The 16,718-nt window shown below is 33.6% G+C and overlaps 1 protein-coding gene across 4 annotated transcripts in view; it reads left to right on the top strand.

Annotated features, from left to right (window-relative positions):
- Window positions 1-2,600: 2,600 nt before the first annotated feature.
- The window catches only part of LOC136029895 (ceramide synthase 6-like), a 73,959-nt gene continuing 59,841 nt past the window's right edge, over window positions 2,601-16,718 (top strand). For 2 of the 4 annotated variants that reach the window (XM_065708378.1, XM_065708380.1), the window contains exons 1-2: window positions 2,601-2,679; window positions 15,132-15,381. In XM_065708378.1, coding sequence (XP_065564450.1) covers window positions 15,188-15,381 — 194 coding nt within the window. In that variant the 5' untranslated portion in view covers window positions 2,601-2,679; window positions 15,132-15,187. The remainder of the gene's footprint in view (window positions 2,680-15,131; window positions 15,382-16,718) is intronic. The other 2 variants (XM_065708379.1, XM_065708381.1) reach the window with 1 other exon arrangement.

The raw sequence follows: 16,718 nt of genomic DNA on the forward strand, positions 1-16,718 counted from the left end.
TCCAAAATGCTGGGAAAGAGCATCAGTTCCCTTTTAAAGATATAGAAAAGGTGTAATCGACAAAAATTATCATTTTACCTGATGGTTTTTCTTGGTCCTTCAAAACTGCCTTGATATGTCTTTCAGATTGTGTAACTGAGTTTAAATAACTGGATATGACAATTCTAAAAGAAATTTTAAGCGTTCTACTCAATTGAATATTCTGTTTAAAAAGGCCATCTATAAAAGTTAGTAAAAGATGCAATGCTAGCTATTTATTTTTGGATCACCACAATAACGAGCTCTGCCTCTCCGTGGTGACCCAGTGTATTTTATTTGTTATACGCATTATATTAATACATTGAATTGAAAAAAGATTGAATTGAATAACTGGATTATGTTCAACGCCCAATAAAATAAATACCTATGACGCTATTAGATAAAAAAAAATGTAGATCACTCCTGGCAAAGCCATTCCTTATCAAGGTGGGACTTGAACGTGTTAGTTGAAGTTCCAGAAACTGTTTCCTCACACAGTTAATTCCACAGACTGATGACTCTTTGGCTGAAGAAATTACTTCTATGTCTATTAGTGGAATCCTGCATGGCTAACTTCATTGAATGTTTTCTAGTACCACAATACAAGGGCTCTGCAAAAAGACCAGGAAGGCTGTTTTTAGAAAGGATTTTTTTGGTTAAAATCATATCATTCAATAAATTGAATTTGGTCATATCATTCAATTCAATAAATTGAATTGAACAACTGGATTATGCTCAACGCCCAATAAAATAAATACTTATGACGCTATTAGATAAAAAATGTAGATCATTCAAAGTTGATTTGATCACAAGAAGGATTTCCACCTTAGCGCACAAAAGACATTAGAGTTTTATCAGCATAAAGCTTTCCTATCAAGTGTCTTAAGCAAGACTGTGGGACAAAATATATTTTCAGAAAATGCTAAGTATGAGCTCAGGATTGATCTGTGTTCCCTGCTTATTAGCTTTAACAGAATTTAGCTTAAAAATGAAAAATTAAAACATAAGTTCGGTTTTTCCTTTTCTGAAGACACCAAAATGATCGCAATAAATTTATGGTTTCAAATTCTTTAATATGTAAATAAATGATGACCTTTTGTCAGTCGTTTGTCATGGTTTCAAATTCTTTAATATGTAAATAAATGATAACCTTTAGTCAGTCATTGAGAAACCAATGATGTAAAGAAAATTCTTATTTAAATCCTGAAAGTGCTCATTTCCAAGGCCAACATCAATTTTTTTTTTCTGAAGTCTTGTAACTCTATATAGTATTGCATCACTCCTCAATCCTCATGTCTCAAATATAATGTTTCAAATGTCTTGTCAAATATCTCAAATGTGATATCTCAAATGTTATGTCTCAAATATTATGACCTAGAGATTTGAAACGTTTTCCTTATGAGCAAGAAATAGCTCAGGAAAAAACGTGAAGAAAAATTAAATTGTCCTGTCTCTCAGTGAAAAATCTGAAAATTCATATTGAATTTTGAGTTCATATTGACTTCGTTCCTATGTGACTTTATGACACATATTGGCTTACCAAATGTGCCCATGACATCCATCCAAGAAAACATGAAATATAATGACACAGCTGATTTACTACCAGCCGAGACTTCATTTTTAAACCTAAGTCTTAGCTTTGACCTCAATCCACAAGATATTAATAGACAAAGATCTAATGTTAATCAAAGTAAATTTATTTTATCTCCTTTTCATACTAGATATCTAGATTACATACAGTGCTATATTACTGTTTGAAATCAGGTTCCCTACTTCTTAATAGATTTATTATTTCATTAGAAGCTACATCACTCCCTTCTATGCTGGGTCTGCTTCTCAACGAACGAAACTATCTAGCATATTTTATTTGATTGTCACCCATTGAATGTGGAGACTATTTCCCTTAAACGCCTCTACCTCATGGTTAATATTCTAAATACCTACACTGCAATTCTGAATTCTAACCTGCCCTGCCACTTGGAGGAAAGATTTTTAAAGCATCTATTGATATCTTAAAAAAGAGACGAATTGATTAGTGATTATTAATGCAAAAGTAATTTAATAATAAAAGCAGTTATTCATCATTTGGTTTGCAGAGTGCAGAAGAGAGTGGGAGTGAATGTTAAGAACCGTATTGTTACCGTCCAGCCTACTGGTCTTAAACTACTGAGGATAAATAGCTCAGGTAACTGTGCTTCTCACAACACATTAATAAAATAATTTGGGATTTTTGGTTTTTAATTTGTTTAATTTGTTTAATTTGTTTAAATTAATTTAAATTATTTAATTAATTCAAATTAATTAATTTAATTAATTTAAATTAATTTAAATTTTGTTTAAATTAATTTTTAATTTGTTTAATTTTAAAAAATAATTTGGGATTTTTGGTTTTTAACTGATAAGAAGACTTGGTAACAGTGGTGGATTATGGATTACTAGAAATTTGGTGATACCTTTTGGAGAGTCAAAGGAGTTAAAGAATTAATTGGTAGTTTATATACCCTGTATACAAAAATTTTTGAATCGGAACTGGAGAAAACTTTGGATTTTCTTGGTTCGGCTGTCGGAATTTTCAGAATTTTGAACTGACCGAAGAGCTGTCTAGATGCTTTCAAAGAAGAAGTACAAGAAAATAAATTGAAGTTCCTTCCCGGCAGGTAGGTAAGAATTTGGACTATGATATTGTTTTTTGAATAAATCTTTCATTGTTTGACAGGTCTTTTTTTTTTACTGATATTAAAAATAATTAAGGATAGGCAGTAGTCTACTGGCCTGACTGCTATTCTAAGCAGTTCAACAACCATGAGAACTGTAGGTCTAGGATAACAACCAGTAAGCTATGCAATTGAGCAAAATTATGTAAAGCTTAAAAACTCAAATGCAGTTGGTAAAGCTTTACTTTCATCACAAGGCTTCGAAAATGGGTGTTAATGCACATAGCAAGATTCTCATGATGGCATATTGTTTCTTTGTCATTATTATGGAAGTGCATCTGATTTTTAGCTTTCTAAAATTCACCTTCAATGAAACTAAAAATGCATATAGTCTACAGGGTTTTGAAGCTGAGGGAAATGTTTGGGTTGGACAATATGAATGAATAATGACATTATAACAATATGCCATCATCAGAATCTAGCTACATACAGTAATTAAAAAAAAAAAAAAAATCAGAAAAAACTTAAATATCCTCTGTTCAAAGTTTTAACCCACAAAAGCTTGCCCTTGACTAACCACAATTTCTGGCAAAAATAGGGTTACAATGAGGAAACATCATGACCATAACAAACAAGGCTTAACCAATCAGACCTTGCCTTTCTGCTTGTGGGGCTCATGGACTAATACACTTTGCTCTATAGGTAATGTTACCTGTAAGTAAAATTGGATGTTTCACTGCCTACCTTTTGTAATATTTAACTAATCACTCTAATTTTCTGGTTCAAATTTTGTTATAGGCCAATGTCACAACAGCTACTATTGTAATTGTTCAGAAACAGTTGGCTAAATTAAACTCAAAAGTGAAAGTGAGCTATCTTTGATATTAGTATTAATGGAAGCATGAGTGTTTTAATTATCTTTCAACTTCCTACTATACAGAAATTACCAGTGATGACTAGAATTAGTATTTAAAATGTAATTTCATTTGCATTGTACAACCCCAACTTTTCCCTTGACTTCAAAACCCTGCCCACTTTATGCATTTTTAGTTTGCCCCATGGAGGAGGAGGGTCAACCAGAAGTGGATAGGCTTCTAGAATTAGTATAAACTGCTATAGTATAGAAACTTTGTTGCATAGTTTCTAGTTTAGACAGCTTTTGATGAAAGTAAAGTTTTATCCATATAGTTACCAAATAGGAATTGAGAAAAATTGTGTATATCAATGAATACCTAAAAATCCAAGCTATGCATCAACATGGTTATCATTAAAACTATTTAAAATGAAACACTCATAATTAGGCTATTAGTTTATTGACTCACCTAGAAGAATCTCTTTTTGGAAATACTAATTTTACCCTATTTTGGTATATATATCCTTTCTGTGATTCAGTTTTATTTACATATTAGCCTAACAGAAAGATGATTATCTTCTGATTATAAAAATGTAGCTTTTGTTGCTTCCATATATCTGATTCCATAAACCAGAAATATTAAATATATTTTTTTATTTTTGATTGCTTGTCAAAACAAATACCACATTTTGAATTTATGATGACAAATTATTTGTAAAAATTTTGCTAAGAAGGCAGGATCTTGTGAACAGTGCTGTTCAAAAAAAGGGGGGCAACTGAATTACTGCCTGGGTGCTGCAGCTGGGGTATTGACTATTTTTTATCAGATTTCCCCTTTGATTTGACTTTTTTGCTTATATTTTAGTCAGAAGAGAGGCACTATAGGCTAACTAATTTTTCCCTGGGTACCACTAACCCTAAGAACTTCTCTGGTTAAATATATGACTGCTCATATTATTGACTTACCATTAACATACCACTCAATACCTTTTTTATGCTCTTCATGAATAAAATATTTGTTTGTATCACAAAATTCAAAATTAAGCACTTTTAGAGCTCTTAAAATTGTTGAATTTTCAATTAAAGTATGAGTTATTGGTCATTTTCCAACAAAATACTACTATGTTTTCTCAGTGTTGTTTTGTTTGTCATTTTTGACAGAATAATACTAGATTCTCATTGCCAAAATTATTTATATTAAGGTTAGGTTAGATTAGGTCAAAAAGTCTGTAGGATATATGATAAGGGGAGGGGCAAGACTTGCATGTTTCAGCAACCCTTATTACTGTTGGCTTACAGCAGTGCTTCCACTATCTCTAAATTTTGGGGCAAATCTCTAGACTTGTTTTAATTTTTGGGAAAGAACATTTAGATCCCTAAGTGCCCTCAAAAGTCAAGCAAGTCCTAATCTCTTCCCTAAAACCCATTTTTGTTCATTAACAAAACAAATTCTCTGCAACACCTGTGAAACTCTTCAAATTTTATTCTTGCATCTATATTTAAGTAAGTTAAGAAACTTTCTGACACTATAATTCATATGTCTTTCCAGCTTTCAAATATTGCTATCCCATGGACCACATTGGTCACTTCAAAATAGAATCTGTGCAATAAATGGAATAATGAATAAACAAAGCAACTTTGCAAATTTTTCATGAATCCAATTATGTACAGCTTCCAAAAATCAAATCACAACAATTTTGTAGGTATCCCTAATTGAAAGGAGACTATAATGTAAGTTCTGGAATTGCATTAGAAGGCAAGCAAACATAACATAGGATGGATTTAGTCAATTTTACAAATCCAATCAAAGTGAAAGGACCTGGAATTTTACTTTTCCTTAATCCATCTGAGAGCTTTAAGGTCTTCCAGACCTGTAGTGCTCTTGAGTTGATGACTGCCAGTCGAACCTCCACTGCTTCTTCTCCTACTCATTGTCAAGTTGGTTTTTGAAGGACTGGATGGAGGGAGCACTGACAGTTGATTTCAATGGTTTATGACTCTTCTTGAAAAGAATGCTTGGCGAGTTTTAGATTGGGAGCTTGACTTTGGTAGCTTCTTGGATTACTAGTTAGAAATAAATTAAAATAAGATAAACCCAACATAATTTTATGTATGTATATGTTACTGTGAATGTAAGCAAATTGGTGAATGTCAATATTCACCAGTGAATGTTTGAAATACCTTTTTTTTTCAGCTTGGATTTAGTCTGTATTGCCAGTCAACTTTTTCAATTTAATACAAGGTTTGATGATGACATGTTTGGTTAGATTAGTTTTGATTATGGGAGTTTAGTTTGGGTTAGGTTTAAGTTAAGTTTTTGACCCATTTCTGCTAGAACCAAATTTAACCTAAAATAACCTAATCTGACCTCAACTAACATTATCTAACATCTTTAACTTTTACCATCATATCAAACAGGAGCAACCTGGCTCAATAGTAACCAAAACTCGAAAAAATGGAATTTTGATACCAATAGTTACATCAAAAGAGTCGCATTTTAATGCTGATCTTGTATAAGACTGAAAAAGCTGACTTGCAAAGCTAATTGAATCTAAGAAGAGAAAAGGGAATTTTGGACATTCACTGGTGAATGTTGACATTGAGCAGCTTTTAGACATTTTTGGTAACATATACACTTTATTAAGGATGGTACTTCAGGTTGTGATTGTATAGGGGAAAGGACAACGCTAGGGCCAGAGAGTTTTTCTGGGTGGAAAGATTTTGGTACTGTACTCTCAACATTTGTTTTGTGAGGGACAAGTATTAATTAACTACTATTAATTAACTCCCATGTATTTCAGAAGCCAGATCTCAAGATATTTCTAATAGGTAGTTTCCCAACCAATTGTTGTTGGGAGCAGGAACTTTTGTTACTTGTGTCCAGGCAGGATTCATACAAAAGAAAGGCACTTATATGTCTTTGCATGGTGATGTTTATATTTATCTATTGAGGTATTTTCTATTTATTGATTCTTTAAAAATAGCTTGTTAAATCAAGAGTTTCTAAAGTAATCTGTTGCATGAAGTATCCTTTATGAAGTGGAAAAAGGAGAAAATTGAAATATTTGGGTTAAGGACTTGTGAACATGTCCTCTATTGACAAGCTCTATTTCAAAATGACCATTATAAATACTAAATAAGAAAAAACAAATTTTTCCAGCTGAAAGTAACAAGTAACATTACAACATACAGAAGTTGTTCTATATATGAGGATGGTTGACCCCTCCCAAATACCTTGCTCTTTGAGCAAAATTTTTTTCATTCTTAATTTTTTTTTTAACTCCAATTAAACTGTCATTGTGTTTCAGAAATTGTTCCTAGAGAATTGGGACAAAACATCAAACTTTAGTAAAGAGTAAGGTATTTATTAGGGGATAACCCCCCTCATATACAGAATAATTTCTGTTTGTTTTAAGTTTTGATGTTGCTCCTTACTTTGAGCTGAAAAACTTGTTTTTTTGTTTAATTTCTGGTAATTTTTTAAGTGATGCTAGGAAATCCAGCTCCCATCTGTTGAAAATTCCCCCTCCCCAAAAAATTCCTCCACAGAGAGTTCCTCCCATGTCAATTCTCCCCAGATAATTTCTTGCAGACAGTTCCACATGAAAAATTCTCCTTAGTGTACTGTCATTTGAAAAATACTTCCAATGTCTCAAAATTATGCAAGAAATCCGTCCACCCTGTTGAAAGTTGCTCCCCTGTGAAGAATTTTTCCTACAGAAAACTCCCCCAGGGAGAATTTCACCTGCTGAAAATACCCCCTCACCCCCAAGAAAAAAATCATCTGGGAAATTTCAACTCTGTTGAAAGTTGCCCCAGGACAATTCTCCCAGAACATCTCCAAATGTAAAATTGAGTTGGGTAAGAGAAAGTAAGACAAATAGAAAGAATCAGGAATTCTAAGGAATCAAACAGTTTGTGGTAACGAACTGTAGTAAGGAGCGATCCAGCTCAATAGTAACCAAAACTCTAAAAAATTGAATTTTGATATAAATAGCTACATCAAAAGAATTGCATTTTAATGCTGATTTTAAATATATAAGTTTCATCAAGTTTAGTCTTAGCCATCAAAAGTTACGAGCCTGAGAAAATTTGCCTTATTTAGGAAAATAGGGGGGAACACCCCCTAAAAGTCGTAGGATCTTAACGAAAATGACACCATCAGATTCAGCGTATCAGAGAACCCTACTGTAGAAGTTTCAAGCTCCTATCTACAAAAATGTGGAATTTTGCATTTTTTGCCAGAAGACAAATCATGGGTGCGTGTTTATTTGTTTGTTTTTTTTGTTGTTTTTTTCCCCGGGGTTATCGTATCGATCAAGTGGTCCTAGAATGTCGAAAGAGGGCTCATTCTAACGGAAATGAAAAGTTCTAGTGCCCTTTTTAAGTGACCGAAAAAATTGGAGGGCATCTAGGCCCCCTCCCACGCTCATTTTTTTCCCAAAGTCAACGGATCAAAATTTTGAGATAGCCATTTTGTTTGGCATAGTCGAAAATCTTAATAACTATGTTTTTGGGGATGACTTACTCCCCCACACTCCCCGGGGGAGGGGTTGCAAGTTACAAACTTCAACCAGTGTTTACATATAATAATGGTTATTGGGAAGTGTACAGACGTTTTTAGGGGGATTTTTTTTGGTTTTGGGGGTAGGGTTGAGGGAGGGGGCTATGTGGGAGGATCTTTCCTTGGAGAAATATGCCATGGGGGAAAAAATTCAATGAAAAGGGCGCAGGATTTTCTAGCATTACTATAAAAAAAAACAATGAAAAAATAAACATGAAAACGTTTTTTCAAATGAAAGTAAGGAATAGCATTGAAATTTAAAACAAACAGAGATTATTACGCATATGTAGGGTTCTAAAAATACTTTAGCATAAAGAGCGAGGTATTTAGGAGGAGATAAATACCTTGCTCTTTATGCTAAAATATTTTTAGTGATTTCAACTATTTATTCTACGGCCTATTTGATTCAGGGGTCATTCTTAAAGAATTGGAACAAAACTTACGATTTAGTGTAAAGAGCGAGGTATTAACGAGGGTACAAACCCCCTCGTACACATAATAAAAATATAAGAATATAAAAGTTTGTTACGTAAGTTAATTCTTAAGTTACATATATTTTTTACTAATAAAAACGTTCGTTGAATATTAAAAGTTCTAGTAGCCTTTTTAAGTAACCGAAAAATTGGAGGGCAGCTAGGCCTCCTTCCCCACCCCGTATTTCTCAAAATCGTCTGATCAAAACTAAGAGAAAGCCATTTAGCCAAAAAAAAAAAAATTAATATACTAATTTCATTTCAATAATTTATGTGCGGAGAGCCAAAATCAAACATGCATTAATTCAAAAACGTTCAGAAATTAAATAAAAAAAACTAGTTTTTTTAACTGAAAGTAAGGAGCGACATTAAAACTTAAAACGAACAGAAATTACTCCGTATATGAAATGGGTTGTCTCCTCCGCAGTCCCTCGCTCTTTACGCTAAAGTTTTTAATTGTTTTAAAAAGTAGAATTGTGGCAAAGAGTCAAACTGTAATTTGTAAGTCAAACTGCAAAGAGTAATTTCTGTTCGTTTTAAGTTTCAATGTCGCTTCTTACTTTCAGTTAAAAAAACTAGTTTTTTTATTTAATAAAAGGAATAAAGGAATTCTAGTCAATTCCTAAGTGTAAAATTTTTCCTGGAAAGGTCACCCCTAGAAAAGTCTCTCCCATAAAAAATCCCCTGTCATGCTGAAAAATATCTATATACTTCTAATAACACATACTAGACATAAATTATAGACAAATTTTGCAATTTACAAACCTTCCCTAGGGGCTCTGGGGGGTCTTGTTACCCCAAAAGGGATAGTTACTTGAACTTTTCAGCTGTGCTGAACAAAATGCCATCTCAAAATCTTGATTGGATGATTTAGGGGGAAAAGGAGATGAGAGGGGGGCTAGTTGCCCTTCAAATTTTTTGGCACTTGAAAAAGACACTAGAGCTTTTTATTTTCAGTTAAAGTAAACCCTCTTCTGATATTGTAGAACCATTGGTTCAATACTATCACCCCTGAAAAAAAAACATCAAATAAACATGCATCTGTGATCTTTGTCCTGGCAAAAAATACAAAATTACTCGTGTTTGCAGATGGGAGCTTGGAACTTCTACAGTATAGTTCTCTGATATGCTGAATCTGATGGTGTGATTCTCGTTAAAAATCCTTGACTTTCTGGGGATGTTTTTCCCTTTTTAGAAACTTAGCCAAATTTTTTTCAGGCTTGTAGCTTTTGATGGGTAACACTAAACTGAACAAATCGTACATATTTGGAATCAGCACAGAAGCTAGTTCTTTTGATATATCTGTTGAAATCCAACTTCTGTTTTTAGAGTTTCAGTTACCATTGAGCTGAGTTGCTCCTTATTTACAGTTTGTTTGATGAGGTTAGTATTTATAGATCTGGAATTTTCTCCTTTTGGCATTGACATTGTAGCTTTGTAATGCAATTAGTGTATTTCAAAAAGCATAGAGCTACACAGATCTAAGTTTGGATGGCTTTGCATCAATTTGGACATTCTAGAGGAAAACAAATATGAAATTATATCACAACACAAGTGGCATGCTTTGAAGGGTCTGAAGAAGGAAGACATAATCATGATCAGTGCCAGCTCTCATAACCAATCCTGGCCCTGGCTAATCATTCACTCAATTCTGGCTCTTATAACCAACTGAAAAATTTTGCATTTACTTATCTTTTGCTTTTTGGTTCCATATATTCATGCAAACAAGCTTTTTCCACACAATAATTTGATTTAGTTGAGATACTGCCTTATTGACAATAACCAGGAATTGTGTGAAATAAAAAACAACAGCCTAGATATTCAAACTTAAAAAGGGGATGCAAGAATTTTTTTTTACTGTCTGCCTTTGTCATACATTTATCAATAAGTAATTTCTTTACTAAGCATGAAATCAAGTTTTATTCATTGTACATAATTTAATAGAGGTTTGAAATTATAAAAAAAGATTACTAAATTACTAACTAGATTTGATTCTCAGAAAATTTTTAGTCATTTTACTGTTCATTCAATTTTGTCAACAAATATATCTATTGTATTTTATACTGAAATTTGTATCAACAAATATATCTTTGCTTAGCATGAAATCAAGTTTTTAATGTGCCATAGTTTAACGAAGTTTTAGAATTATGACAAAAGGCTACTAAATTTCTAAAAAGATTTGTTTCTCAGAAAACTTTTAATCACTTTGTTGTGCATATTTTGTGAATAAGTTTTACTGATACTTGATTCATGTTTGGTGAAAAAGGAATTCTTTTGCGTTAATAATTTGTCATACTTTTATCAATAAGTAAAATCCTTGCTAAGCATGAAATCACCATAAACCTTCAATTATTGTCGGTTCCAGCAAGATGCCACCACACTTTGGGACTTTATGGCCCTAGATATACAACTTAAATTAGTACAAAATGATGATTGGTATCATTTGGAGACTTAATTTAAGATGTTACAAACCAGTGTAAACAGCTACTTAATTATACCTGCTAATAAGGAACATAGCTAGCTTTAATCACCCCCTCTTTTCTTGCCCAAAAAATAAAATCTGTTTAAAGACTTGCATGGAAAATCGAAATGTGTTGCTCTAAGAATGCAATTTCTTGTTTTTGTCAGACCTGTCTACAGCTGCACACATAACTGTATTGTCTGCATGAAGCTTGACCTGGACATCTGAATTTATAAGCTTAAGATCCCTGGGCGCATGTCTGCACACAGAGGAGAGGTGGGGAAAGAATTGCCACCCAAAATTTGTCCAAACGATTCCATTTCCAGAATAATTTAAAAATAGGGACCTATAAGATTCATTTTTTTATGCTAGTGATATAGAGAACCGATTCGAAATAAGGCAAAGCTTGGCCTGGCAACATTATAGTCAATCCGTGAAAATTTAAGGGGGGGGAATAATATTTCGAAACCTGTGGGACAGTTTACTGTTTTTTTAGTGCTTTTGAATAAGAATACAAAAAGGTGTTTTCAATGAAAAAAAAAAAAAAAAAAAAAACAAGTGATTTCCAAATTCTAGGGAGGAAGAAAAAAATCTAACTATTCCCCAGTTCACGCCACTGCCTGATGATGTTCTTTCTGCTGGTTATGCACCTCCCCGGGATAAATCCTTGAATCTGTAAAGAACTGTGGCTTTTATCTGCACGCAGGTACAAGTCACTGTTCTTCTTGGATACATTCACTACCTAAGCCCTAACTTGATTGGTGTAATAAGGATCGAAGTGACCACGATTTTTCTTTCCTTCATTACGTAAGATTAACACAATAGGTATTATTGGTATATAATAATATAATATATTAGTAAAAGTTAGACAATTAGGGAAACACACCTTCCTGTCCTTCAGAACTAATAGCTATTTTGAAACTACAATGGATATTGTCTTAATACTAAGGGTTTCCTTATGGGAATAGTAGGACAGTGAGGAGGGGGGCGACCGGGAAAATCTATCTTGGGTGCCTTGGCTATTTCTATTTATGTTTGAGTTGGTAGGGGGTGCCGTAATTAATTTTGCCCCAGGTGCCACCAACCCTAGGAACGGCTCTGCTCAAAGCTTAAGGTATATGAGGAATAAGCATTGGAACTGTTTCTATTTTTCAAAAAAACAAACGAAAAAAAAAACAGATGAAAAAACAGAAACAGGGAAGGGGAGTGATCAGAATATTACTCCTTGTTGGTATGTATAAGAGAAGGGGTAAAGATACACTCATAAACATTGCCAGTTTGTCGTTAGAGGAGGTGGGGGTATTATCCCTCTGTAGTTAGATATAATTGTACGTTGATGTTGATATAACAGGAAAGAGCCAAGATCAAAACATGCATTAATTCAAAACGTCCAGAAATTAAACAAAAAAAACAAGTTTTTTTAAATGAAAGTTTTTTAAATGAAAGTAAGGAGCAACATTAAAACTTAAAACGAACAGAAATTACTCCGTATATGAAAGGGGCTTTTCCTCCTCAACGCCCCGCTCTTTACGCTAAAGTTTGACTCTTTCTCTTAACCCTACATTTTAAAACAGTAAAAAGCTTTAGCGTAAAGAGCGGGGCGTTGAGGAGGAAGAGCCCCTTTCATATACGGAGTAATTTCTGTTCGTTTTAAGTTTTAAGGTCGCTCCTTACTTTCATTTAAAAAAACTTGTTTTTTTTTATTTCTGGACGTTTTTGAATTAATTCATGTTTTGATCTTGGCTCTCTGCACATAAATAATTAAAACGAAATTTGCATATTAATTTTTTTGGGCTAAATGGCTTTCTCATAGTTTTAATCGGAAGATTTTGAGAAAAAAGGAGCGAGGGAGGAGGCCTAGTTGCCCTCCAATTCTTTGATTCCTTAAAAAGGCAACTATAACTTATAATTTTTTACGAACGTTTTCATAAGTAAAAAATATACGTAACTTTACGAATTAAATTACTTAGCGAACTTCTATATTCGTATGTTTTTATTGCGTATATGAGGGGGCTCACCCCTCGTCGATACTGTGAGGGAGTGTGAATAGCCCCTCAGTAGGCTATGGATTTGACATAAGAAAAAATGGCCTGGACTCTTAAAATCTCTCAATACTTATTGTCAATTATATCAGTTTATGAAGCAAGTCTCAAGCTTGGCATAAATTCTGAAGTACACTGAACTTCTAGTCGCAACTTAAAGATTTAGTGTTTGGTTTCGATGTCAAACTTTGTATAAATCGTGAAGTGTAGTGAATTTCGAGCCTTGACTTCTCGAAAGAATAAATAGTCGTTAATAAATAGAATAAATATATCTTTGTATGACTATCCAAAGAGAGAATGTTCCCTATTTATTTTACCAATAAATTAACAGTTTATTGGGCTTATCAAAATGATCAAGTCTTTTACTACCTTTTTTTTTATATCTTACAGAAGAAAATTTAGGAATTGATTTACATTCTAATAATTTTTAGTCTGGAGCAATACGCTTTAAAGGAAACATCCTTAGACTTCAATTAGTGTACTTTGAAAAACAAACGTTTCACTATGCAAATAAAGCTTATCTCGTTGTGTGTTTGCATAAAGATAAAATAAATTACTGTACTTCAGTTTTGGTCTGTAATTATTATTTGTTCGACAAGTTTGCCTTGCTGGAAATGATTATCAGTTTTCCTCTATTTGTGTTCAATAAAACTTTTTAGCGGGTATTTAAAATTTAATTTCTGGGAAGATAAAAAAAATGGCTTGAGGCCCAGGTCACAAAGGCCCATTGCCTCCACACCTGAAAAACCACTAGGCTTAATTTGTGATTGAAGGGGCTGACATCTTGGCTAGACGTTCGTCGTTCACCTGTTTTTATTCGACCTTGGACATCTCACTCTTTTGGCAAAGAAGAGACTCAATGCTCCTATTCGGGATTGATGGTTTCCGAAATTTCCAATACCTGCTATGGCTTCTGTGCCCATTTTTATATCAGAGGTTTTTAATCGTAGGATGTAAATAGTCGTGGTGGAATTAAATTTAATTAGTAATTCTTTTGTTTTATTATGTTCATCCTTAACATGTCTCTTGTGCTCTGACTTTCCAGTGCTCCAACTTTTCACCGCCGAATTGGAGCAGCTTCAAGAAATTGGGGTCGTTGTTTTGGTCAATAATATCTCAGTGGCGTTCCGGCCTCAGGTGCTACACCTGTCATTTTATTACCCTCCATCCCAGATTGCCCTGGGACCCACATCACGGTAATCTGGTTTCCATGAGATGCTAAACTATTTATAGCTCCATAGCAGTCTAATTCTATCTTCTCCGGTTTTTTTTAGTCTGCAGAGCACTTCAGCATCTTACCTGTAGCTTCCATTTGCGCAAGTCTCTTAGCTACCTTGTCTGTTCCGAACATTTCAGCTTCTAAAGCCGCAGAAAATTCTCCCAGATGATAACTAACTATCCACTTGTCTGATTCAGGATTCCTCGGTAATATTACCAGTTATATTCCTGATTTTCTATGAAATCATGAACCATCTTTATAATACTATTGCGTTACTTTAACAGAGCAGCTCAATCTCCTGCTCTATTTCATTCGTATCCTTCAAGATAATTTTGAACTACCTTTCACATCTTAGTAACGTTTTAGTTCCCTTTCCATATCTACTGCCTCTGAGCATTGTTTATTGTTTGTTTGCACCTTTTATTGTTTGTTCCTCAAGAAAATGTTTTACGGGTGGAAGTCCTAAGATAAGCTCCATGGCTGCCATAGCCGTTCAATGGCATACTGTGTTATTATTAGACATGTAAGTCTTTGCGCTCAGACTAAGCGCATCCTTTGGTTTGTAACATGAATCGAGTCGGCCCAAACCACTACTTCATATGACAACATCAGTATTATTATTGACTTATAAAAATACATAAAAATACATACATAAGTAAAAATACTTATAAAAATACATAAATACATTGGCTCCATCTTATTTGGAGCCAAGCCTTAATTCTTCCCCATCATGTGCTAGCATTGTAATTGGGAAGCATGTTTTAATTAAATACTAGCTCAGAAGAATGAATATCTTGCTCTTCTATTTATGATATAGTGCCAAATGAATCATTACTTTGTTTTTCAGCCAACCTAGGATCGTAGTTAGCTTAATGCTGGTCCATTTACTCTAGTCACGTATCAATGGCTCTGGCTATGCAAGGCGCATTCCGGAAGGTTTCTGAAAGATTTTGGACACCTGTCGTATGGTTACCACCAAATGTAACCTGGAATGATCTCAAATCAACTGAAGAGGTTAGATATGCAACTACCAGTGACATCTATTTGCCGATTTTGTATTCATTTGTGTTAATATTCATCAGAGCTATTGTTGAAAGGTATTTCCCTTTTTCTTTATTATTTCCTAGATTAAACCATCCTGAGTCAATGCAAAAACTTTAACATTGGGTTTCAGCATGTTATTGGCAAGGTGAGTTTGGCTCATCCGATTTTTGACAAAATGCATATTCCCTCAATTTGATTTAATATTTGTAATACACAGTTTGACAGACTGATTTTCAATTAAGGGATAGTTCTGGGAAATTTTTAAACTGAATATTTTATCTCTTTTATCTTTTGTTCCATTTTGAACAGTTTTTTTTCTTCACAAATATGCTATTTCATCTCACAGCCAGGGATTTTAAAGTGATGTGCTACGAAAGTATACCAATTCTACAAAACAAATATTAATTCACGGTCTTATAAATTTTGATAGTTAATAAAAAGTCTGTAGTTGAAATGACAACCCCTATGTGTATATACGTAGCTTGTATGGGTTCTATTCGGAAAATACGACACATCTTGTCTGAACAACTTTTTTTGTAAATTATCCAATCAAAATTCAGGTGTTAAAAAAGTTGCAAGTTGTGTTTGTAGTGATTTCAGCTTATTGAACATGACTGTAGAGTTTGAAATGTCTTTAAATTCTGATTGGAGAACTTTAGAAAACAACTTGATTGATATGTGCTCCGTTCTCCATGTTGAATCCAAATATGCGAAGCTTGTTGCGATTTATTATTTGAAATTTTTGAAGGCGTACCCTTATACCGCTAAAAGCAGCGTTATTACCACTTATGGATCATGATTTTCCGAAGTTCTTTGATATTTATTGCATGAAAAGGATAGCCATACGTGTTTATCAGATATCCAGTGCAGGGTCTTGAATGCAAGCCAAATTCTATTTGGCCTAGGCATATTTTTTTTTTCTAATTTTTAAGGGTTTGAACTGTTGAGTACGGAATCTTGAGAACAAATTCGGATGAATTTGTTCAAGGCTCTTTCACATTGACGCGATTAACTTTTACATTGAGCTGCTCGAGGCTTGCACCACACTTTTGATGGCAAAATGTAGAGCTTGCGCTGCGAAATATAACACTATGCAAGATTAGAACCAAGCTTTATTCTTAAATTAAATAAAAAAAACTAATTTTTTTAGCTGAAAGTAAGGAGCGACATTAAAACTTAAAACGAACAGAAATTACTCCGTATATGAAATGGGTTGTCCCCTCCGCAATCCCTCGCTCTTTACGCTAAAGCTTTTAATTGTTTTAAAAAGTAGAATTGTGGCAAAGAGTCAAACTTTAGCGTGTCATCCTACGACTTTTAGGGGGTGTTTCCGCCTATTTTCCTAAATAAGGCAAATTTTCTCAGGCTCGTAACTTTTGATGGGTAAGAC

The sequence above is a fragment of the Artemia franciscana genome, chromosome 8, assembly GCF_032884065.1.
Source record: "Artemia franciscana chromosome 8, ASM3288406v1, whole genome shotgun sequence".
In the NCBI taxonomy this organism is placed as follows: Eukaryota; Metazoa; Arthropoda; class Branchiopoda; order Anostraca; family Artemiidae; genus Artemia; species Artemia franciscana.